At 49.7% G+C, this 24893-nt stretch overlaps 1 protein-coding gene across 5 annotated transcripts in view; it reads right to left on the reverse strand.

The window, feature by feature from the left end:
* psda (pleckstrin and Sec7 domain containing a) overlaps window positions 1-24893 on the reverse strand; it is a 46625-nt gene that overhangs the window by 16138 nt on the left and 5594 nt on the right. For 2 of the 5 annotated variants that reach the window (XM_080868648.1, XM_080868647.1), the window contains 7 exons: window positions 17907-20405; window positions 17397-17499; window positions 15124-15398; window positions 14778-15046; window positions 13676-13910; window positions 13340-13599; window positions 5015-5185 (listed from right to left, as the gene is read on the reverse strand). In XM_080868648.1, coding sequence (XP_080724774.1) covers window positions 5015-5185; window positions 13340-13599; window positions 13676-13910; window positions 14778-15046; window positions 15124-15398; window positions 17397-17499; window positions 17907-20237 — 3644 coding nt within the window. In that variant the 5' untranslated portion in view covers window positions 20238-20405. The remainder of the gene's footprint in view (window positions 1-5014; window positions 5186-13339; window positions 13600-13675; window positions 13911-14777; window positions 15047-15123; window positions 15399-17396; window positions 17500-17906; window positions 20406-24893) is intronic. The other 3 variants (XM_080868649.1, XM_080868651.1, XM_080868650.1) reach the window with 3 other exon arrangements.

Genomic DNA, 24893 nt, shown 5'->3' on the forward strand with positions numbered 1-24893 from the left:
ACCCTACTGAAGTAAATTTAAATAAATATAAGTGTTCGGAAAAATGTACTTCTAAAAGTTCTTTTATTGCACCGTGTTCGTTCACTCATCAGCTTCTGTAACATGAATCAAAAGGCTGAACTGCCACCTCAGCATGCAGTCAAGTTAATTAGTCTAATGACCTTTTAATTTTAGTCAGGTGTGTTGCAACAGGGACACCTTTTCAAGAGTCTGACACCCGAGCTTTAGAGGGGGGTTGGTTGGGTGTACGTAAGGACAGACGGATGCTTGGTTGTTTGGATGGATGGATGCTCGGTTGGATGTTTGGATGGATGGATGCTCGGTTGGTTGTTTGGATGGATGGATGCTCGGTTGGTTGTTTGGATGGATGGATGCTCGGTTGGATGTTTGGATGTTCGGTTGGCTGGACAGATAGTTGGATGGATGCTCGGTTCGGTGGATGGATGGATGCTCGGTTGTTTGGATGGATGCTTGGTTGGATGTTTCACATCCCAGAGGAAGTTGTAGTTATTCAGAACTGGCAGCATCATGTTCAGTTAAAAACAAAACTTTATGAAAATCAAACTTATGGTGTCCTTCATATACAATAACAATAATAATAAGACAGTGTTAGATTATACAGCAAAATAAAAACATATAAACAAATAAAACTATAAAACTAAACAAGGTAACAATAGAGTAAGCCCAAGTAATAATGAAGGGCCTGCAGTTCTGAGACGTGATTTACAAATAGAGAGTTTATAGTCCGGAGACGGAGAGTTATCGTTGCAGTTTTAAGAGAGGGTGGAACAGAACAAGAGATGAGACAGGAGAGGACAGTATTAGTGATCATCGACCCAAGAGAGCGGACTGAAAGTTTAACAACATTAAGATTGGATCGAGTTACTAATAATAGAAGATTTTTGAATTATTATAGGAAGTTTAAAACTGGAATAAGAAGGCGACAGTAGGAATTACCATATCAGCAGAAGAAGGCAGCTGTTAATGAAGATTCACAGGTTTGGTCTAAGAAAGTCCATAAATGTGTGTGTGCAGCAGAGTGTGTGTGGTAACGGTATCTGAAGGCTTAACAATACTGTATGATGTCAGAGTACGAGTGTAGTGAGCAGATACAGCCTGAGAACGAGCTTCTTTCTAATGCTAGATATGTGAGATACACGTCCTTATGAAGTCCAGTTTGAAGAGACAGCTTTGAGTGCGAGCCCACCAGGCAAGGCTAGCTAGCCCACTCTGGTCAGCCTGGGTCAGCCTGGGTCTGCTGAGGCTGCGCTCGCAGCTGGCTCTGCTCGCCGTACCTCACCAACCAGCTCTCCACCTGCCGCAGGTTCTGTTAGAGCAAGGCTCCGCTCACGGAGGAGCTCCAGAACTGCTGGCTGCACCCAACGTGGAGGAGTCGAGTCGGGAGCAGCCGAATGACATCAGGGACGCCACAACCCGGCACGAGGGAGCCGGGAGCAGCAGCTTGCCAGCGAGGAATCGATCACGGGTGACATCACGCTCTCAGAGGCACCAGAAAATAAAAATGAAGCAACAAACGATCAGCGGATGTTCCAGGACACGGATTTATAGATCGATCATGAAACCGTCAGCGCAGAGCGAAGGCGCGACGATGACTCCGTGAACCTCAGTGTCTTTGTGACCTCACATCTCGCTCACGTGTCACATTTTGAGCATCAGCATGAATACAGCGATTGCTTTCTGTTGCCATGGTTACCCTGCAAACAGGAACTGTTAGCAGCTAATGCGGTGTGACATTTAGCAGGTCACAGAGTGGGAAAAGCTTCCTTTTACATACGTAGGCGGAGACACTGAAGAGGTTATTCCTGAAAAAAGTGATAAATTATGGAAACAGGTGGCGGCGGGCGGCGAGCAGCAGTTTCTGTTTTTATCAGCTTCTTTTTGGGTGTGGAGCGAAAACTCGAGCAGGTACTTGTCTGTTACTCTGGAGATAAAAATACAGAATTCATTCAAACTGAGGAGACGCTCTCCGTCCGCTTTGATAACACCTGATATCCTCCTTCAGTAACATCCAACACACAAACATCCAGTTCAACCAGTGCTCAGTGCAAATGCTCCCAGCCAGCGTCAGCATTTGAACGTGAGAGACGGGGCACATCTAACTGCAAACACGTTAATGCGCCGTGTGCGGCTGTGTTTCCTTCTCCAGCCTGCAGTCTATTTATAACCCGAGTGTTTGCTGCTGCATCGACCAGCCTCTCCTGAAGGATCGATACGGCCTCGTGTGCGCAAACGTCACCAAGCCGAGCAGGAATACTTTTAATTTAACGCACCTATCTGCCGCCGTCGTCGTGGGAATGTGTCCGTTGTCCATCGGCCGTTCTTCGCTCGCAGTTGCTCTTTACATAAACGCACTTTTTAAAACATAAAAAAAACCTCAGGCACGAAGAGGAAATGAAGTCAGAGTTTTGAATGAGAGTCTGAAAGTGGGAAGTGGTCAAACCACCGTGTGGACTACATCTACTTCCCTTAATGAGCTTCCCTTTACTGGACCGGGCGGTCAGCAGGCCTGCAGGCAACTAAAGGTTGTCTCATAACATAATAATTCATTCAGTTATCCATGTAAGTATGATGGATCAGAAAGCAGCAAAGGCATGTTTGTCAGAGATTACAGAGAAACACAACGACGCCGAGAGCCTCTCCAGAAAGAAAACACACCAAATGCAGCCGAATACAAAGCTGGGACAAACCACAGGAAACACAACTACACAGCTACATGACCACAGAAATAAAACAGAAAAACACTTGAAGTGCAATCGAATCTCCTGGAGCACGACACATTACAGGAAGAGCTTCTAATATTAAAAACAGAAAAACATACTGAACGTCCAAATAAACACGACAGTAAAACACGTCTCATTCAATAAAGACAAAAGGTCAGAATAAGAAAACGTGACCACACAACACCGCCGGGTACAGAAAGCACCGCCTGATCCCTGCAACACGATAACCAGAAGCACACGAGTCAGAACCAAAACCAGACGCGGGCCAGAAAACAGAAAATACAATAAAACAACCGACACGACGAGGAGAGCGCAGGGCTGCGCCGCGGCAGCTCGCTGCGCCGGATCACTGCAACATGTTTTATTTTTCCTACAGCTTCAGTTTGTTTTGTTTGACATTTACTCTGATTACTCAAACATCATGTAGGAGTACATGATTACAGGGCGCTGCTGTTACAGCCAATGGCAGGACTGCGAGCGCCTCAGACTCAGAGCTGCATCAGTAGTATTTCCTGGTGAACGGAGGGAATGTGAGTCCGGATGTTTCTGTCGGCGAGTCCCTCCCACACTCGCCGATGCAGCCCACTCATCCCGGACAGAAATAACCAGCGGCCGGGGAACCTCGCTCAACAGGACGCCAGGAAATTCTTTCAGTGCATCTCTGAGTGCTCCGCCCACTTCCACCGACCGAGTTCAAGGTCAACGGCAGGCAGACGACGGCCTGCTCTGCCGCCGCCAACACGCTTCACAGAAAGCGCAGCTGCTTTTACAAAAGCCGAGTCTCGAGTCAGCAGGAAGAACACGCTCGGGTTTGTCGTCACGTCTGCTGTGAAGTAACAAACGTCCTCGTTCAGCTACGGCGGCTCATCGTTACTGACGCACATCAGCCTGCATCCAGCAGCCTCAACTCGTCGATGACCGCAATGTGTCATCAGCTCACGTTCATTTTGAGAGAAAAGCGTTTGAACGCCTGCGTTTCATTAAAAATGGCCGAAGGTTTGATTACACTGATGAGTAGGGATGAGTACTGATAAGATTTTCACGATTCCATTTTCGATTCTTTATCGATTCTTTTTAAAAAAGGAGAACACTAAGGTCGATTAGCTTAGAACTTTGTTTTATATCCTCTCTTGTCCCTGCCTACAATTAAACACATTCACTTACTGAAAATCATCTGCTGTGGCAAATGGGTGCAAGCCTTTGACCACAAACTGAGTCACTGCTCGGTGACATTCGTCTATCCTGGCCTGAAAGGAGACGCTACCGGCAGACTGCAGCGAGAACTGCCAGCATCTGAGCCAGACTCTGTCTGTCTCATCATGGTCACTAAATGCACAGTAATGGCAGGTTTGTAATAAGGCAGATCGCGCTAACATAATATGTTAGTTGATTATTTACCTGCCGCATTAACGGGAGAGGACGTGCAAACGTTACCGCTGCTGCTGGGTTGAGATTCACGAGTCTGGAATTAAAAACACGACATTCATTTAAGGTCATCGTTTTGTGAGCAAATGCTTTTGCATATTCATAGTGTTTCCTCCCTTAAATGAAATCTCTACTTTGCAAGTATTGCAAGTTGCCCTGTTGTCATCCGTTCTCGTAAAGTATAACCAAACTTTTGAGCGTTTGAGCCGCCGTGTTTCCTGCCAGGTAAATGACGCTCCACAACGTGGTGACGTCATTCGGGGCGACTGGAATCGATAAGGGAATCGTTTGCAAAAATGGCAAACACTTCCAAGGAATGGAAACAGTGGGAACCGGTTCTCAACAAGAACCGGGTTTCGATTCCCATCCCTACTGATGATGTCAGAGTTGATGTTATTTTATTGCTGATGCTTCTTAAACTCAGTGTGACTGATCCATCCTGTGACTGTCACAGCAGTATTACAGGATTATCATGATACTGTAATAGTTATGGATTCAAAATGTACTCTCCTTTATTTTTATTAACACATCATTAAAGCTTTAGCTTTAATAACTAGAGCATCAGGTGCACAGCACTCGGTGTTTCTGTTAAACATGTTTCACAAATGACAGACTGGACCTGTAAATCAGAACCGTGAGTCCTCTAATGGAAAAGCAGCAGCTCTGATAATAATTGTTATTAATTTGTGATGCTGTAAAGCTTTCACTTAAAGCACAGAGCAGCGGTCTGTTTCTCTGTGTTGTCCTGTTCTCTAATAAATGATGAATTTACTGAACTAAACATCAGAGAGAAGAACTACAGCAGGAAGGGGGATATTGAAAACTTTGAGAACTTAAATGTAAATGACCTCCTGTGACGTGCAGATTCTCTGTTTCCATACCAGGTGGAGATGGATGACAGCATTAGGATGCACGCCCAGATCCTTGTTGTTGAAAACGTCCATTTCCATTTTTCCTCAGGCCCAATCTGGACACCTGGCGCTCCCCCCATCTGAGCTGAGACTGGTTTGATCCACCAGCTGAGACAGAGAGGCTTAGAACAATGAGTCACCGAGCAGCAGAGCGAAAAAACAAGACAGAAAGCTCGAAAACGAAAGGCCGGACGGGAGGAAAGCAGGAATGCAGAGAAAGGCAGAAACGCTGTTATTTTCCAGGGCGTGTCAGTCAGACTCACACCACAACAACCAAACCACAAACAGGCGCTGAGTGACAGCCAGCCGACACGAACATGAGGCTCTCGGAGCCCAGGTTTAAAGAGTTAGCCTGCTGTTAATCAGTGTTTGTGTTCATGTCAACAAAGCCCACATGCAGACCCCAAAGCAGCGCCGATGGAAAGCGTCTACAAACAGCTCACAGACCGACTGGTTCACAGTTCAGAATGACGCACGTGACCAATAATATGGCTGCTGTGAGGCTACTATACAGACTGTGTGAGGAGGCGGAGCTTCAGTTGGGCTGCACAGTGAAATTTGATTTGGATGTTACTGATTAGCAGATATCTGTGTCTGAGCGATGCTAACATGCAGCCAATAGCTTAGCCTCGCGTCCAGACGTGGTCATCAAACCCGTCCAGATTTAGTGATCCGGTTTGGAAACACTGCCATGGCAACATGTGCCAGACTTTATCCTCAATCAGTCTGAAACAAACCCAAACGTCGTCCTGTAACCCGAGGACGATGAGACACCTCAGTGAAAGCGTGAGGCTTTCCTCAGACGGAGGTAAAAACAGCTCAGCCGTCACATGTCCCGCTCAGGCCTCACCACGAATCCAGCGCTTGATCTATAATGGATGCTCAGCTGGAAAGTTAAAACAGCAAACTTCCTGCAAACTCCAGAGGAGATCCTCTGCCTGCAGGGACTTTTATTCAGCAGGAACGTCTGGACCCAGTAAAAATCGCAGAAAGGTTCATTATGGAGTCTGTTTGAAGCGATGCGGAGCGAAGCCTCAGAGCAGAGCCGAGTTCCTGCTGAGTCAGATCACACAGTTTAACAGGAAAACCGAAGCAAGCCCAGAAACATGCGACGAACTCCTCCATCAGCACCCTGAGAGATAAACCTGAGGCTCACGTCAGGCTGTTAAAGGAGTGAAGGTCACGCCCTCACGAATTCAAACCCAGGCTGTGAAGACTGGACCAAAGGCACTCACAGCATCGGGAAGGGACTCCTAAAAAGATGTGTTGCAGGAAAAGCCTCAGTGTCCTACATAGTTCACACAAAACACTGAGAGGCTGCACGAGCTGCAAGTTAGCTTTTGTGACTGAAACCAACATCTGAGGAATGAGAGCTTTACTAGAATAAACCTTTGAGCGCTCCGAGTGACTTTTAATGTGAACATTTAGGTTTCTTTGATTGAAGGAAAACTTTGTAAAGTCCAAGGACGGTCTGCCTTTAACCTGCACACACAAACGGCAGAGTGGGCCGCAGTTTGCAAAGCTTTCATATATCAGACTGGCTGATGGTCAGTGCGTGCAGCACATCACACAAACACCGGTTTGTTTTGGTTCCATAATGTGAAGTTTCTAAAACCACACTGTGTCAAATCCACAGTTTTAGTGTTTTTAGGGTTTTAACATCCAGGTTAAAATAGATGTGAAAACACATTTTAGTGAAACACGAATAAAAACTGAACGTACGGTGCACGAGAGCCTGAGTCCGTGTTAGAAATGTCCTGAAGTCCTTAAAGCGACTCAGCTGACTGGTTTTAAACCATCACGATGATGCGTCACATATCAAACACACCCCTTTGCTTCTCAGCCGTGTGTCCCCGTCGCAAACAGCTCACTCGCTCTTTAGTTCAGTTCAGAAACTTCAGTTCAGCAACAAGGACCGAGGTGCCACAGCCCGGACGTGCCCCAAAACCCCGCCCACCACAGCGTCCGACCATCAGGACATCCACGGCGCCATCTTTGGTGGTGACCGCTGCTCACGAGGTTAAAGTAAACTGTCGGTTCAGCTCTAGCCGGGACGGCACACAGAAAGTTTCAGTCAATAAAATAAATGTGGGAATGAAAGGATTCTTCTCCTGCTGGGCCAAAATCAATCCGTCCACAGGTGACTCGAGCTCAGATCAAAGCTTCATCTGTCACGTCAGCTGAACCAAACTGACGGACAACAGCGCGCCATGAAGCAAATCCCAACGCAACACTGTAGCTAAACAGTCGTTTTACTTGTAACTGAATGTAAAGCTCCAGCCTGACCTGCAGTTACCGGGCAGGTTTCCTAAGAGCGCCTCCTGCTGGGCTGGCTGGTACCAGCAGCTGTACTGTAAACTCGGTACGTGACGCCCGAGTCCCGCACCGCCTCTTTTTTATTTATATGTGAAATCTCCTGTGAATCAAACAAACAGCCCACATTATGAAAGAACTGAATCAGAACGAGTGAAAATACAGAGGAAGGCGTGCTGCACGGTAACGGCTGAGCAGAGGTTAAAACTGGCGGGCGGACGGCACGCGTCTCCTCCCAGCCTCCTTCCTCTCCTCGTGTACCCTGACACACAGCAACGACTGACAAACACTGCTGCGGAGAGCGCGCGGCGACGGCGTGGGGACGTTTCACAGAGTTGCATCAGTGGAACAAAAAAAACGAACAGGCTGAAGTCCTGGGAGACGGCGACAGGACTGAGGGGCGTCTAACAGCAGGCCAGCCCAGATCCCTCTCTGCACAACCGCACAAGTTCAGAAAGTCATCGACAGACTGAGCTTACCCTCAGTGAACATTTTTAACAGGCCGCTGTTGGTTTTACAGATAAACTGCAGCTCACGACGTCTTTGAAACAACTTCCACTCATGAAAACAGTTAACCAATCACAACAAGACCCAAGACTCAGCTGATTCTCGTTCACTTTTTTTCTGTAGCTCAAATCACAACAGCAGTCACCTCAAGGTGCTTTATACAGTGAGGTAAAGACCTGCAATAACAGACTATCAGCACACATTTGGTGACAGCAGGAAGGAAAAACTGACAGGAAGAAGCAGGCTCAGGGATACGGCCATTTCTGCAGCGCTGCCGGTGTTTTCGTTTGCGACGCTAGAATAAATCTGTGTTTATGTGAAAGACGGGCGATATGAAGCTTCTGGTAGACGGACGCTAGCAGCCACAGACTGTATGGGAGCTTCGCTCAGACACAGACGTCTGCGAATTAGCAACATCCAAATCAAATCCTCACATCTCACTGTGCACTCCGCAAACACCTCCAGCTCAGGTGAAGCTAGCAGACACCTAGCAGCTCAAAGAGGCCACGCCCCTAATAATGCGAGTCATTGTTATCTACAGAGCCAATAACAGTTCGTGTACCAGTTTTAACATGGGAGTCCGTGGGGACTGACTCGCTGCTGCCCCTGCTGGACGGTAGAGGAACTGCAGGGTTTGGCATCTGCACGCACTGGTTTTAAACCTCAGCATCACTCAAAAACAGCCGGAGACCAATCACACACCAGAACAGATCATCTCTTTGACCTTATGCTGTGGTGTTGTTTCCTGCTGACAACATTTAACTTTGTCATTTTTGTCAATACCAAATTAATAAATAATAAATTTAAAAGGATAAATTCCCTGCTGACATGTTTACAGATCAATGACATCACTGATCTCATGTTTCAGACACAGGAAGCTTTAACCTCACCTGTACACAGCCGGGTAGGGCGAGGCATACATGTACCTGTCCTCCAGAGCCCCGCCCCCCCAGCACAGGATGTATCTCGCCATTACGACACGGCCCCGCCCACTCTCACACAGAGCCTGTGAGAGAGCAGCCGTCGATCAAACAACATCCACATCGACGCCTCCGAACCACGCCGAGCTGTTGTCGAGGGAAACGGAGCGACGTCACCCACACGTTAATCTGATGACATCATTAAGCTATGACATCATCTGCTCCCAGTTCTCCCCTTCATTCGGCGCCTCGGTAAGGAAATCCTCCAGCAGCAGCGCCTCCTCTCTGATCCGTCTGCTTCCAGTCCTCCTCTTCTTTCTTCCACACTTTTGAAACCTCGGCGCGGCTCCTCTTCACAACTTTCCCTCTTTCTCCTCTCCGCTGGCCCGTCTCCTCGTGCTGCCTCTCTCGTCCATCAGCTGGCTTATTTTCCAGCACTGAGGGGAAGGAGGTATGCGCTTCCTCCCCCATTTGACCCAGGACGCCCCTCCTCCTCCTCGGCTCCTCGCCCTCCCCCCTCTGTCCTCTCCTTCCCCTCTTCCTCTCTTTGTCTCGTCTCACCATCCTGGAAGTTTTCAGCGGCTCGATAAACTTCAGCCTCATCGAGGCGCCGCATGAACGTGACTGAAAGCTTAAGGAGAAACTTGGAACATGAGGATTTCAGCTGAGTGCGAGCAGCAACTTGTCTTTAATGTTCACATGAATAAGATAAATTCAGAATTTACTCATTAAACTGAACTCAGTACAGCATTTATATACACACACATACAGGGGTACAGTGTGTGTGTCACTCATGCAGAGCTCGGCGGGGCGGGGCCAGAAGCTACACCTCGTCCAAACGCTGCTCACACATCTTCAATATGAGCCACGACCCTGTAACCATCACTCGTCTGCACCACGTCAGCCTCGCTTCAACTAAAGTGCGTTTTATTCACAACGTCGCAGAAACACGACTACACTGCACACAAACCGAAACAGCGACGGCTCTGATTGGTGGAAGTGTTTAAACAGCAGGTCACACTGTGAGGCTACATCTGTGCACAGCCTGCTGCTGCGCTCGACCCACATCACATCTTTAAACCTTCCAGCTGAAAGTTGATCGTAGAGTCGTTGAAAAGAGCGTGCAGCCGCCGCTCTGCACCACGGTTATCAGAATCCATCTGAAGACACACAACTCAGAGTATTTACAGCCGCACACGAATGTGTTTCAGCTCACAGTAACAGCAAGGGACGTAGCTCCACGGCAGAAGCATCACCACGAACCGAGGGGAAGCAGGTCAGAGGTCAAAGGTCTGAACACACAAACAACAGATGGAAAACATCCACATGAATGACATCGAGGAGGAGGAGGAGGAGGAGGAGGAAGCTTTACTGAAAACATTTCAGACTGTTTCTAGTTTTCAGACAGGAGTGGGAGGTCTTTACTTCCACCCTTCCTGAACCCATCTGGAATTTCCATCTATAGGCTGATGTGTGTGTGTGTGTGTGTGTGTGTGTGTGTGTGTGTGTGTGTGTGTGTGTGTGTGTGTGTGTGTGTGTGTGTGTGTTTTTACACCTATCCCTGTGAGGACAGACCTCCCACATGAGGCTGTTTGAAGCTGCAGATTAGGATTAGATTTATGGCGGGGGGCAGGGGGGCGGGGGCTGTAGTGCTGGAATGCATCATGTCCTCTTAGGATACGACGCACAGAGGTCCTTCGCGCATGTGAGCGTGAAGGCGCCTGGACTCGATGAGCGGGGACAAGGATACGAAGCTTCGGCCGTGATCCTGTTTTCATGTCCAAGTCTGAATTCCTCGCTCACTGCAGCGCGATGTGAGTTTCTGCTGAGAACAATAAAGTTTTTGACTGCGTCTGAATTCGTCCACACCCAGCAGAAGCCGTGGCGCGAGGCCAAGAAGGAAAACGGCGAGCTCCTCCAGCTCATGCTGGGAAAGCTCCCAGCAGCAGGCCGGCTGTTTCCATTTTACTCCTCAGATGTTTGAATGTGTTCGTGAGCAGAGCGACGTTTCAACAACACGAAAGCAAGAAAACGTACGAATTCTTCCGCTGAAGCCAACAACGGGCGGGAGCGAGCTACCCGATTTTATCCCGCCCCAGAATTTAAATCCATATTCTGCTCATTTCCACCTGAATGCTGTTATCCTGCACTCCGCTGGAGCCCGAGCAGGAATACAAACGCTCCAGGTCGTAATCCTTCAGGAGCCGAGCTGCACGTGGGCAGATTAGCTCAACTAATCTGGAGAAAAATAGAACTAACGGTTCAATTTAACAGCCGTGCTGCAGCCAACACAAACAGCAACTGCAAATGACGCTTAGTCAAAATAAACTGAGCAGGAAATGAAATGTTTTATCATTTGTTAAAAAGTAAAATGAGTGGTTCAAGCAGCCCAAAGCAGGTGAACGTGTGAAACTGTGAAGATCTGCAGGAAATCTGCAAAATTAGAGTGAGCTGCAACGATGCGGGTACGGACACGGCAACAGTCAGATGTTGTATTTTGGTAAGTTGTAATTAAAGCAAACGTGACGGTAACATGTGATGTTTAAGGTCAGGAGGAAGCAGATGATTGGCTGCAGAGAGAGGAAGTACGTGAGGGTGGTGCAGGACACGAGGACCGAGGTGTGGAGCAGGAGTGACAGGTGGGGGTGGGATTACATCAGGGATCTGCTCTGAGCTCCTTCCTGTCTGCAGCGCTGACGAACAGACTGACAGGTGACGTCAGGCAGGAGTCTGCAGACAACACTGCGATCTGCAGCGAGAGCGGGCGGAGGAGAGCCTGGAGAGGTGGAGGCGTGCTCTGGAGAGAAGATGAAGGAAAGTCGGTGGAAGCGAGACAAAGAGAGAACGAGAAGGTTTAAAGATGAAGGTGTTCAGATGTTCAGACCGCTCAGAGCCACAGAGGCTGAGACTGTCTGAGCATGTGCAGAGGAGGGAGGAGGGAGGAGAAGAGGGAGCAGTGAAGGAGGCCGTGCAGAGGGGCGGTGTAACAGAGAAGCATGCTGGGACAGGAGGTGGTGGAGGCAGGTGATGCTGGTCTAATCAAATCTGTTTGTTTTTGCCTTATTAATCATCCTGATAAACAAATGAAACATCAGCTGTCAGGATGAGTTTAATGCATCAAGTGCTGAACTGGTTTAGAGGGATGCACTGCTGCAACACAATGGATGCAGCGGGACACGCTTCAGCTGACCACACTCCATCAGCTGATGGGACCCGCGTCATGTGACCGCCGTGGTTTGGTTTAAAGGAAAGTAACCGTATAAAGCTGGAAGTGGAGCACGAGAGGATGTGCAACCAAAACCGCTCGGCGAGCATCAAATACGCCATCTTTGTTCTCCACGCAGAGCACGGAGCAAAGGAGAGCGCCGTGGAAACGTGTCGCTCATCGTCCTGTGGGAGCAGCCTGCAGTCAGCCTGCGACTCAGTCGGGTCGAGCTGTGCGTGTTGCATGCTGCATGGACAGAAGTTCAACCATCACCCCTGCAGGCAGCAGCAACCAGAGGAAAAGCAGCTGCAGCGCTGAGTCGAGCCGCTGCTGTCAGGTGACCTGAGCAATCACGCCACACGTTATCCTTTAATAATATCACAAAATAGCCACTGACTTCCTGTTTCTTTGTTGCTATCGAGCTGTGAGCTCGCTCTGCAGCGAGCTTTATCGAGAGGATGATTTTTCAGCTGATTTAGCATGATCTCAGGGCGGTGGTGCGTGAGACGTTTGGGGATTTTGTTTATTTAATGAAACATTTGATGTCCCTCATGTTTGGTGATATTTACTGTCTCTGTCTCAATATTTCTTATTTTGTGACCTCATACGTCTGACTGTGAAAATTCATATAAAACAAACTGAAACTTAAGAAATTTAATGCAAAAAGCCTGAAAAGTGTTTCCAGCTGCTCAGATGGCTGTTACACGACTTTAAAATTACGGTTTCATGATGTTTGTACGAAGCTGAGCCGAGGTTCAACACAGAAACACGAGCCGCCAATAACACAAATCGACTATTTCTCAACAACCACGACTCGGCCATCAAACTTAAATTCATAGTTTAGTTCAGCTCACCTCGTGCCTCATTAAGTGAAGTGCGTGAGGTGAACGAGGCTGAAAGCTGCTGCTGGTTTTTTAGGCTTTTAATCTGAGGATTAACTGGAGGAAAATAAAACGAGGTTAAAAACAGCTGCAGAGCCAGAGGGTTAAAAAAAGAAACGGAAAAATGTCCCGACTCAGCAAAGCGCCAAACAGAGCCAAGCAAATGTCTGCACTCTCCATCTGTATGACACACACACACACACACACACACACACACACACACAGAGCTGTGCTGCCACCTTGTGGCTGATCTGAGTCCCTGCAGCAGTTTTCAGCTCTCATCACTTTAATCTGCAGATCACGTTTGCACAGCATCCAGAAAGTGCTACAACACACACACACACACACACACACACACACACACACACACTGACACTAACCAGGAGCTCGTCTCCTCGTCTGGTCGGCCGCAGAACGAGCGAGCGCTCCGACTCACCTGATGCTGCTGTGGAGCGCTGGTGTCGAGCTCGCCTTCCTGAAGCCGTCTTTGAGGATGGAGCGACGCCACGACTCTCTCTCCGACTTGGACCTGACCGGAGGGCCGCCGTCGTCCTTGGAGCCTCCTCGGAGCCCCGCCCCCGAGGCGCAGAGTGCAAGTTCGGAGCGAGACGTTTCAGAGGCGGCGGACGGGTCCGGATGGGCCAGCGGGGCGAAGCTGAGCTCGATAATCTGCTTGGCGCTCTCGCAGATCTGACTCTGAACACACAGACGAGACAGCGTTATGTCCTGCTGCGCACAGGAAGCCGCGACCCGCCTCCTTTCTGCGTCCTACCTGGATCTCTGGCGTGAGGGTGGGGAGGTCGAAGGTGAATACGGACGTGGATCCCGAGGTCAGCAGGTCCACGCTGTCCAGGCTGCTGTACGACGTGCCCTTGGCCCGGTGGGACTCCATGATGCTCTCGAAGTGGCGGCTGAAGGAGTCCAGGTTGCTGTCGGAAGGTCGGCGGGGGCTGCCGATGGAGATCGGAGACTTGAGGCTCCCGTGGCTGTCGGAGGACTCGGGCGACCTGAGGAAGAAGAGTTAAACCGTGTTAAAGCCTGACTGCGTGTTTAATCCTGGCTTTCAGACGCTCACGCCGAGTCTCCTCATCAGACCCAACTGGGATCAAAGAAAAGTTTAAAAAGCCGAGCGGGAGGAATCTGAGGAGGAAAAGCCTGCACACGGCCTCTCAGTTTACACGCATGTGCGTTAAAGAGGATGAAAGAAGCAGGAGAGACGACTGCCTCCTACACAGGCAGCCCTTCTTCCTCAGCTGCAGCTCTGAATATAAAGCAGGGGGGTCAAATAGACGGCCTGCGGGCCAGAAACGGCCCACTGCGTGACATTTTAAAACGTGGCCTGTCATAGGCCAGAAAAGTAAGATACAGGAAGTCAGGACTTTACTGTTATGTTTAATCTGACAGGAGAAAAGCTTCTTCCAGGATTTACAGCTGAACACAACTTTTGTGGTTGTCGGATAATAAATCCTTCATTTCTGTGTAGCAGCGTCTCGTGTGATTATTCACGCAGGCAGGGCGGAGCTTTGAACATGAGCAGAAACCCTGATGAAAGTCGTAGTTTATAAAGTTTATAACGCAGCCAATAAACAGAAAACGTGCATATTTGTACAGGTAAATGCAGCCGTGTGCAAACAGACAGCAGACTGGAGTAAAAGCGATGCAGCGGCTGCAGAAGAGAGAAAAGCAGAGTTCAGTAAAGCTTCGAGGGTTTGTGGTATAAATGAGCTCGATGCAAACAAGCCTGAAAACAACAATCTGAGCTTACATCGCCAAGTCTTTGAGTAATCAGTTACTCTAACAGCTCGACTATGAAACAAGCTGCTTCACTAAAGCTCACCCCCCCTCCCCCGCAGCCCCTTTCCTCGCCCTCTCACCCCTTCAGCAGCAGGCTGAGCACCTCCTCCTCCTCCTTCATGGCTTTCTGTCTCTGTCGGTCTCCCTGCATCCTGACGCTGGCCCAGCTCACCACTCCTCCTTCTTCCTCATCTTCCTCGTCTTCCTCCTCCTCCCCATCAACCTCCTTCCTTCCACCTGGGCGAGATTTTGGGGAGGGGTCAGCGGGGTTAAAATTGGAGTTTCCGAGGACACTGCGGTTACTCCCGAAGGCCGAGTCCGCCTCCTCGGCTGCCTCCGCCCGCATTACCTACACCATACGAGAGATGATGATAACGTATTTTAAAAGGAACCAGGTGAGATGCAAACAGGTGGAGGCGCACGCACCTCGTCCAGGTCGGTCTCACGGTAGCAGCGCAGAGGCACGGCGTCCAGGTCCGTCTCCGAGTATTTGAAGGTTCGCCGGATGATGCCAGTCTTGGGGGAGGAGCCTCGAGGGTCGGCGGTCACCAGTTCCACCTCGATCTGCTGGACCTCGTGATGAGACAGCTTTTGTCCCTCGGTTTCCCGCCCCCTCCTCTGATTGGCTGGTTTCAGATGGAGGGAAGAGGGTGGGGTGGGACTGGGCGAGCTGCTGGTCGGAGGCGTCGTGGACGGAGCGTCTACGGGAGGAAAAAGCAGATGTTCATAACGCCAAGTGTCAAAGAGCACAAAACAGGTCCTACGAAGTGTTGAAGCTAAACTCTGATTGGTCCCCAGTTTTCTGTTATTTTTATCCAATTCTAGTTTATTACCAAATCTTAGAGGCAACTTCAAGGTGTTCATATTGCAAAGTACTGACCTGCAATAACACAGAGAAACCCCAACAATCAACAACGCCATGTGAGCAAACACTTAGCGACAGCGGGAAGGAAAAACGGCGTTTTAACTGGATGTAACCTCAGAACGAGGTTCTGCATCCGGTCGTCCTTTGCTCAACTCAACCCGGTTACAGGATACAGACATGCTGTTTAAAAGAGGCAGAGATCTGGTTGGAGATTGGCCTGTAATTAGCTAAGACTGCTGGGTCTAGAGATGCTTTTTGAGTAAAGGTGTAACTACAGCCAGCTTGAAGGCCTGTGGTACATAGCCGATTATTAGAGATAGGTTGGTATTTAAGGCTGAAGCATTAATTAATGGCAGGACGTCTTTGAGCAGCTTTGTAGGAATGGGGTCTAAAAGACACGTTGATGGTTTGGAGGAAGTAATTATTGAAGTTAACTCAGAGTCCAGAGTAAATATCAGTAGTGTTAAAAGTAGCTGTTCCTAATGATGCGCCTGTTGGATGGCTGTAATGGTTAAAAAACCCAGGGTTGCTCCTGCGCTCCTCGATCGGTGGTGAAGGATAAGCTGTTTGAGTCCAGCAGATATCCTCGTGAAACTTTGATGGATCATGGTGTGAATAAAGTTTAACACAGAGGAACCAGCACTAAAACCCTGGATTTGGACCCGTTTCTGATATTTCACTACAGAAACGTACGAGTGCAAACAAATTAGATCAGTTTATACACAGAAGGACTCCAGATAAGCTGTGTTCCATGTTGAGACTTGACTTTATCAATATCAAACTGTCTACAACGACCTGTTGGACAAACAGGACAGAAGACCTCTGAGCTCAGAGTTACACCGACACGATCGGAGCTGCAGCTCAGAGCACGCCAGCGCAAACTTTAAGACTCGGTTCTGTGTCGTTTAGGGCTGACGCCCGGTTTTAAGTGAGAACGTACAGAACAGGAAGCGGTGATGTGTAGCAGCACCTGTGAGCACAGTTGTACTCTCTGTAAAACCCCTCTGAGCTTACGTTAAGCTGCAGCTTCGGCTAATTGGCTTAGAAGACGCTGGGAACTCCGGGAGCTCCGTGTTTACTCCACAGCAGCAGAGAAAAGACAGAACGGCCCTTTAACCTGCTGCAAACAGACTCCGGGTCATCAGCACACTGTTGCTGCTGCTGCACCACTACGAGCAGTCCCAGCATCGGTGCTGTCAGACGGTTGGAAGAACACAAAGCCTGTAAGGTCGTATTTACCTGCTGTGGTATCTACGAAGAGGTGGGTGTGGCTTCACTTAAGGGCTGCTGTTAAATTATATATGCTGTAACATTTACAGTGTGATGCCAGAAACACACACCTGCTGCACACGTCTGCGCTTCATAAACAGTCATTAGTAAAGAGCCGCCATCAACACTGGTATTTACCTGCAGACGCCCCGCCTGCTTCAGAAAGCCCACCAACACCGTCACTCAGCAGGTGACCTCCAACAACACTACTGTTTTAACCCATCCAGGTGTCAGTGCTCATGCTCCCACCTGTTTAATATTTCAGTTTACACTCTGAGAAACTGAGACATGAAATTAGCTGACTGAGTGAATTATTGAAATCTAAGAATGCATTGGTGGAGCGTCGTGTGTCGTCCTACGACTGGACGCAATAAAATTAATCTGACATTTACAGATGTTAGAGTTTATAATAATGTGTGTCTGCTGACATAAACACGTCCATACTGAGAAACAGAGTCTGGACCCAACATGGACAGAAGCGGCTTCTTTCTGATAGAGTTTATGCGGATTTGGTCCACGGTGTAGGACCTGAGGTCAAAGGTCATGTAGGAACTGCCTACCGCACCTTTACTGCAGCGGCTCTTCTGGCTTCCGAACAGGAACTCCCACTTGGCCTGGGCGATCTTCTGCGACCTGGAGGACAGAGCTGTTGCTGATCCGACGTCTGACTGAAACGGACAGGAAGTAGCATGTTTACATGTGTTTATAAACACGGGAAGGAAGCAGCGGTGCGTTGGATACGTGCCGTTCGCTGACACATTAAAGAGAAGCAGAGTTTGAGCTGGTGCAGAAGCTTTTGTGCTTTAATTGCTGTGACAGTCTAAAGCAAAAATCATCATTATGTAAACGTTAGGCCGGTCCTGTTTCAGCACAGCGGGAGGAAACGTGCGCGATGGAAACAAAGACAAGTCGCTGAATCAAAGTGAAAGCTGCAGTTTTACTTTGCTTTCATTATCGATTTATTGCAGTCGAGGTGAAGATGACGACTTACTGGAGCTCACTGACTCAACACACACTCTACTTGATGACCTCCTCTTACACAACCACACCCTCCTCCCCCTCCCATCCATCCGACCTGCATCCCGGAGCCACCGTCTGCCGTATCGTGGCTCGACTGGCTCGAGGTCTCCGGGGACAGACTGTCCCTCAGGCTCCCCGTCACTCCACTGGAGCTGTGAGAGGACGGCCCGGCACCGCCGCTGTGGTCCTGGACGTCCTCTGTCTGATCCTTGGTCACGCCCACACCCAGCCTCTGCTGCTCCTGCCCCGATGTCTTCACCCCTTTATCGCCCCCATCCTTTTCACGACTCTCGTCTTTGTGTGAAACGTAAACTCTGGGAGGTGCCTGACGGTAGTTTTCTTTGAGTTCGCTCCTGTCCTCCATCCACTCCTGCTGCCTGGAGGTCCAGCTCACAGGCAAAGCTTCCACGGTCGGTCTGGAGACAGGTTTCCTGGTGATTTCAGGGCTGTCTCTGGGTGATCTCTCAGACAGGTGATCGTACTGTCTTCGCTCCACGCCAGGTGACCTGTGGTCTCCGGTGTACTGTGGCGGCTGGTAGCGGTGCAGGGAGGACATGTCCTTAGTAGGTGATGCGCTCCGTTTCTGCCGTGGGTCCAGTTCAGGTGACTGAGAGGCAGCTGCACGGTACAATCTAGCAGGCATGGCTGGCGATGCTGGTGAGGAGAGGCCTTTCTGTGACGAGACTGGGGAGATTCGTCCTGGTTTAGTGTGAGGTACTTCCTTGTCAGTTATCCGGCTGTGGTTCCAGGGATCCACCTGTAAAAGCTCAGGGGAGCTCCGTCCATAAAGGGCGGAGTACGGTTGTGATTCTTTCCGTGCAGTCTTGGGACTCTCGGGCCGAAAAGACTCAGGAGGAGTCGGAGTTCGTCTCTCTGCAAAAATGCTGGAAAGTCTGCTGGCCTCCAGAGCTAACTTAGAAGCCACATCGAGGTTTGAGGATGGGGAGGCACTCCTCCTGCCGCTGACATCGCTGGCTGCGTCACTCGCTCTGCTGCAGCGTGACAACCTGTAGGGACTCCTGCTGGTTAAATTCAGTTTATTGCTTGAGCTGCTGTCTATCCCGTCTGTGGCTTTTTGGCTGGTGTTGGTAGTGTTAGCATTACGGGCGCTGTGATGAGAGGTCCCAGGTGTGCAGGAAGTGCTGGCAGGTAATACGTTAGTTTGAACCTCATGCTGGATGTCTGTGGGCCTCCCTGCAGGTAACGGTGGGTGAAATTTACTTGAGTGTCTAGGGCTCTCGTCTCCCATCCACGGCCTGGGTTTGCTCTGAGTCGGGCCATTGGAGTGCAGTTTAGCAGCTGGATCTGCAGAGTAAGACCAGCAGCTAGTGTGGGCACACAGATGGTTGGAGGCAGGACTTCTGGGTAATCCGTTCACTGGACTACGGGAGAGGGTCCTGTCCAGTTCCATGAGCTGGGTCTTGCACGGCAGGGTGAGGGTGCTGCGGGGCAGATCAGGTGAGCCCCCCCAGGACTGGCAGCGAGAAGGCTGATAATGCCGAGGCAGGGAGGGGCTGCTGTTCTCAAATCGGTGACCTCCAAATCTGCGCATAAGCTCTGGAGATCCAAACTCCTCAAGGGCCCTGTAGGTGGCACCTCTGGCCACTGAGTCCAGGTTAGCTCTCTGCAGGTAAGGTGAGCCCCGTGGGGCTGGACTCTGAGCCGGGCAGGTGTGGCTCTGTGACAGGTAACCATTGTACGACATTGGATCGCTGAGCCTCTTCCGAAGGTGAGCGGGCAGCACCTTCCTGCTTCCCATTTCCTTGAAAGGACTGTCCGGCTCATTATGAGACAGAGAATTTCGGCGGGCGGCCGTGTTGTGCACGTTTGCTTTCTCTATGTAGCTAAACGACACCACGGATTTCCTCCCCTCATTGCCCTCCACCCCTGGGACCTTGCAGTACCTGCGACCGCTGACTGGTGTGGAGGGCACAGTCAGCCTCCCAGAGGATGTTGATGATGGTGAGATAAACACCCTCCTCTGGTGGGGATCCATGTCTGAGGAACAGATGTGTCCAAGTGAGCCGTGGTGGCGTGGAACGGTCATTCCCGGTGTAAGGACTTCAAGTAACTGCCCAAACCTGTCATGCAGTGCATCTTCTTGAAGCTGGGCGTTCGACCGGAAGTTGACCGACTGCCTGGAGGAGGTCTTTGAGAGAGGCAAGCTGTGGTTCTCGCCCCCCATGTGGTGCTGTATCGGAGAGAGATCCGGACTGGGGTTCCGGCTGGAGTAGGCAGAGCTCCTCTGAGAGTGAGGGAGAACATCTGGACATTGAAGCATCAGATGACTGGAACCATCATCTCCTCGGCCCGGCACCTTACCTTCCTCCTCAGCAACAGACCTCACCTCGACGTACAGGTGGAGGACCTTACCGGCCTGGGACATATCTGCCCTTCCTTTAAAACGCTCCAGAGTTCCCTGCTGTGGACCTGTGCTACAAGTCCAAAAGGTCCTTAGACTTGTTGGTGTCCAGCACAGAATTCATCTAGTCTTTGATGAGGGGCAGGACTGGGGTACCAGTTCCATCCTGCAGCTGCACATCTTCTCTTCGACCTGCAGCAAGAAACACAGACAGAGTTCAAAGTTAATATTCCAGTTTATCCTCTACAAGGGTTGAATCCATAAAGGTTTGATCATTTAAGCTTTGCTGTTTTAAACCTTCCATTTCCTCAAGATATCAAATCATCCACTTCACCCACTAGGCCAACCTCTGCAGGGTTGGGTTTTGTTTAGGCATAAGCCGAACCCTTAGCTCCAAGTCTGGATTGGTCCACAGCGACAAAGTGGATGTTAAGAGGTTAAAGACACCTAGCATTCCTAAAACTTGGAGACTGAAAAAAAAGATCTTTTCCAAACCAAGAAAGTACAAACAAACTGAATTTGAGGCTTTTCCTGGGTGAATGCTTTGAGCATCGCAGAATGATCATCATCAACAGGAAGTAGTTATTATGTAACTATAACAGTTGCAGATGTCACTAGAAGCTACCAATCATATGGTTTCGACTGTACCACATGAAATTTGCATGTAAAGTGTGACAGAAAGACGTTTTCCACCCCACTAACTGCACAGCTTCAGGCTGATGATCATGTTTGACCTCACGCTTCATCAGTTCTCACCCAATCCTGTATTTAGGTCACAGTGTCCTCAGACTGGTTCACTGCTAGAAACCAAACACCTCATGTTTTAGTCATCAGAAGCAGAGTCCAGCCCCACAGTGTGGGTTAGGAAGGTGAATGTGTGGAAACTGGATGAGAACGAGTGAATTTCAGACAATGTCAGGAAAAAACTCAGAGCGGGAAATTCTCTGATAACGCTCACACTTCTTTTTTAAAAAATATATATTTAAACTTTATTTTAAAAGCATTTCCTTGAGATTAAAATGCATTTTTCAAAGAACGCCGGGCCCACAAAGAGGAGACCCGGCAGAGAGCAACACAACAGGAGGTTTTATCTAGCACGAACCTCAGGGACAGAAAAATGAAAGCAACGCTGTCAAAACAACAGCTCCTCTCCTCCAGGGTGCACCAGGCCGACTCCGAGGGAGACCGTCGCCAAACGCTCATGGTTTCAGTCCTTCAGGAGGTTCTGGGGGAACCTTGGAGGGGTTCTAGGTTCTGGCTCACAATTTGGTTACAGAAGCACCAAATGTGGATTCGACCACAACAGCTTTGCATGATTTGAGGTTCTTTATATCATACGTTGCCATAATTCAGCTCCTCAGATAATCCTCTGTCTGAAGTAGGCCGTTTAACCCCCACCCCCCGTTTCAACAGCACATGGGCGGGGCTTCTGAAATTACCATATGGGGGTATCCCCTCTGTACGATGTCATAAAGATCTAGAAGAAGAAAAACGCTGTGATAAACTGTTTATAGCAGTCACAGGATTACTGCTCATGCACAGAGCTCATCGTAGAAGGAAGGAGCGTTTGAATGTTTGGAGCGAAAAACTCAAAGTCTTAAAGTTTACATGTACTTGTTTGGTCGGTCGGTGAGGATGATGTGCGGCACGTCACTGTGACTAAACAGGAGCTGAGGGGTGAGGAGGCTCTGCGTGGCCTCAGGGAGATCTTGGGAGTGAAACCTTCGATCAAAGGGGTGAGGAAGGTGTTTGCTGTGCAGTGTGGCTCATTATCAGCTGAGAAAGACAAGCTGCTGCCCTTCTCAGTTCTCTGGTATCTACATGTGCTCTCTTGCCCTTGGCCGTCCTCCAACGGGGCGGCAGGAGCGCGTGGGCGAGCAGGCTGCGACTGACACGTGAGTTCAGCTCGTCTGTTAAAGGGAGGAGCAGAAGCAGCTTGACGGGTGTTGAGGTGAGGAGTCGGCAGCCACACCGTGACCTCTGTGACCGCTCCTCCTGAGCGTGTCCGGAGGAACGTCTGCGCAGACCGGCGTGTTTTACACAGCCCGCTCCTTCCATCACGCTCCATTTAACCACCTCACTGAGGCCGCTCGTGCTTCTATTCTCGGCTTTTTACAGCTCCTATCTGTGTCGTCGCCGCTCGCCTGTTCCACATTTTACAGTAAATCTGAGCTTCTGTGCTGCTCGCTGATGTAGGTCAGCAGTTTAGATCACGAGGAGAGGTCACATGAAAACACAAGAGGCTGCAGGAAACAGTGGCGTACAGGAGACGTTTGAGATGCTGATCAGGCGTGACACGTGCTGAGCAGAGGGTCGAAAGGTCATTTCGGTCCCTTTCAGTGTCGTCGGCGTTCACCTGCAAGCGTCTTCCACACGCGTGTGCGTGTTCGTCCTGCAATCGTGCGCCTTGCTGGCACGTGTGGGGGTGTGAAACGGCTTAAAAACCAGTTTTGCTGGTTTCTGTCAGAGGAAATGACACACACACACAAAGTGTTGCTGCTCTGATCTCCTGATCTCGAGTAGATCCAGAACAAAGAACCTGAACTTTGTTATTCTGCTGAGTGAACTTTAGAGCGTGCGCCACGGCGGATGTGGAGCAGATGTTGGTGCTGAGATGCGAGTCAGTGCGCGTCTCCTCTCAGAAACAACAAGGCGACCTGTCGGCTCGTTTCTAGCTCCTACCGCAGCAGCTTAGCATGATTCATGGTTCAAAATAATCCTTCTTTGTCTTAACTCGGTGCTTCCTCGCCTCTCCTGGCTGCCCCTCACTAACCGGAGGTCTGAGAGCAGAGATTTATAAAAGCGGTGGCCTGCTACTTAAATCAGGCTGAACAGAAGCGTCCACGGTCAGAATTACCATGGCGTTCACTCAGAGGTCTGGTGGGAGGAGCCATCAGTGGAGCTGAGTGTTTTTAAGCCTCCTTTTAAAATGAGAACTTTAATCACATCTATACCTGCAGTTTTCATGTCCTGCAGACCTCTGAGATGAATCTGTGGAAATTCCACAATGGCTACCAACTCAGTGGGTGACTCCTTTGGTCCCGAGATGACCATACAAGATACCCACTCTCTATGACATCATATAAACCCAGGAGTAGAAAAAAACTGAGCGTTCCGATCATTATTAAAACACGTTCACCACGAACAGGAAAACAGGACAAACTCATCAAATCCACATCAAACTGTAGAGCAGGAAGACGTTGCTCTGTGATGAACGGAGAGCAGGAATGATGCTTTAGGGCGAGGAGAGCGAGGAGAGCGACTCCGTGGCGTGATCAGCGGCATTTACAGCTATCAGAGGGTAAAACCTGCATCTGAGGCTGACAGGGTCCAGCAGTGCTTTAATCAGATGTAAGTGCTGCCCTCGGGTTATGTCATACTCAGGTCCCGTGTTTCTGCACCGACGTGTTCACGTCCACAGAGAAGCGACGGCGCTGCAACGATCAACACATTAATAACAATCTGATCGGCGGTTCGTCCTTTTTGCGACGGCGTTTCTGGTAACAAACTGCTACTCTCGTCTTCACAACGAGCATCAGCTCCAAATAATCCTGACACCTGAGTGATGTAACCTGCTACAGGACGCCGTGTCAGGTTTTTGCTTCGAAGCGCGATCAAAGGGCGCTTTGTCTTTCCTGCAGAGGAACATCAGAGAGCTGCTTAAGCGCCCCCCAAACCTCTCTAAGCAGCTCTCTGCCTTTATTGAATCTGACTCCTCTGCTGCTCACGCATCAGTCCTCATCACCGTCACGTCCACTTTCATCACCTCCAGCACCGGACGAATCCGGTGAGATGGGTTTCGCTGTGAAATCTGCAGTTCCTCTAACGTCCACCTGAAGAAATCACAGTTCTTCCAGAACTGCAGCCAATCCGATTTTCTTTCCTTCTCAGCAGAAATCAAGCTGAAGCCTCCTCTCTGCACTACAGCAGCTTCAAGACAATCAGCTTCCTGTCCTGAACAAAAACACTGGATCATCCCTCCAAACCTGCTTCATGGACAGGTGTGACCAGGGGGGCGGTGCTCCTTTTAATAAGCAACATCATCACAGGTACACAACTCGTGCCAAACCTGCAGTTCCTCTGAGGTCCAGCAGAGGCAGCAGTGAGTCCGTCCCCACAGACCTTCACAGCAGACATAAACATGTTTACAGCCTGATCCACAGACTGTGTGTGGGTCATTTCCTCCTTCATAACAGCTGTACGAGGGGAGGATGTTTTCATAGCTCACCTGGATTAAAGTCTGTGTTGTTAGGGGCGTGGCCTCTTTGACTGACAGGTGGACGGCACCACAGGCGGCCATAGCTCTCAGCCGTCTATTCGGCTTCACCTCAGCTAATTTTTATCTTATCCAGCCAATAACGTGGCTGCTGTGAGGCAGATGTACTAACAGACTTTCTGAGGAGGCGGAGCTTCAGGTTTGTGGTCACAGTGAGAGGAGCCCACTGTTCTCCGACTCGCTGACCTGGACACACATGTGCTTCAGAGGACATAAACACTGAAGTTCAAACGACGCATGGAAGGAGGCGCTCACGCTGACGGCGTCACTGAGAAGGTCTGTGAGCTGCAGCTCTGCAAACTGTTGCTGTCTCTGTGAAGTCATTTTCCAGACGCCTGGCTCGCATTTAGCAGCTGGAAAGTTTTATATCTGCAGCCAATTAAAAGCAGAACGTGACTTTAATT

Source organism: Rhamphochromis sp. 'chilingali' (assembly GCF_963969265.1).
Source record: "Rhamphochromis sp. 'chilingali' genome assembly, chromosome: 20".
In the NCBI taxonomy this organism is placed as follows: domain Eukaryota; kingdom Metazoa; phylum Chordata; class Actinopteri; order Cichliformes; family Cichlidae; genus Rhamphochromis; species Rhamphochromis sp. 'chilingali'.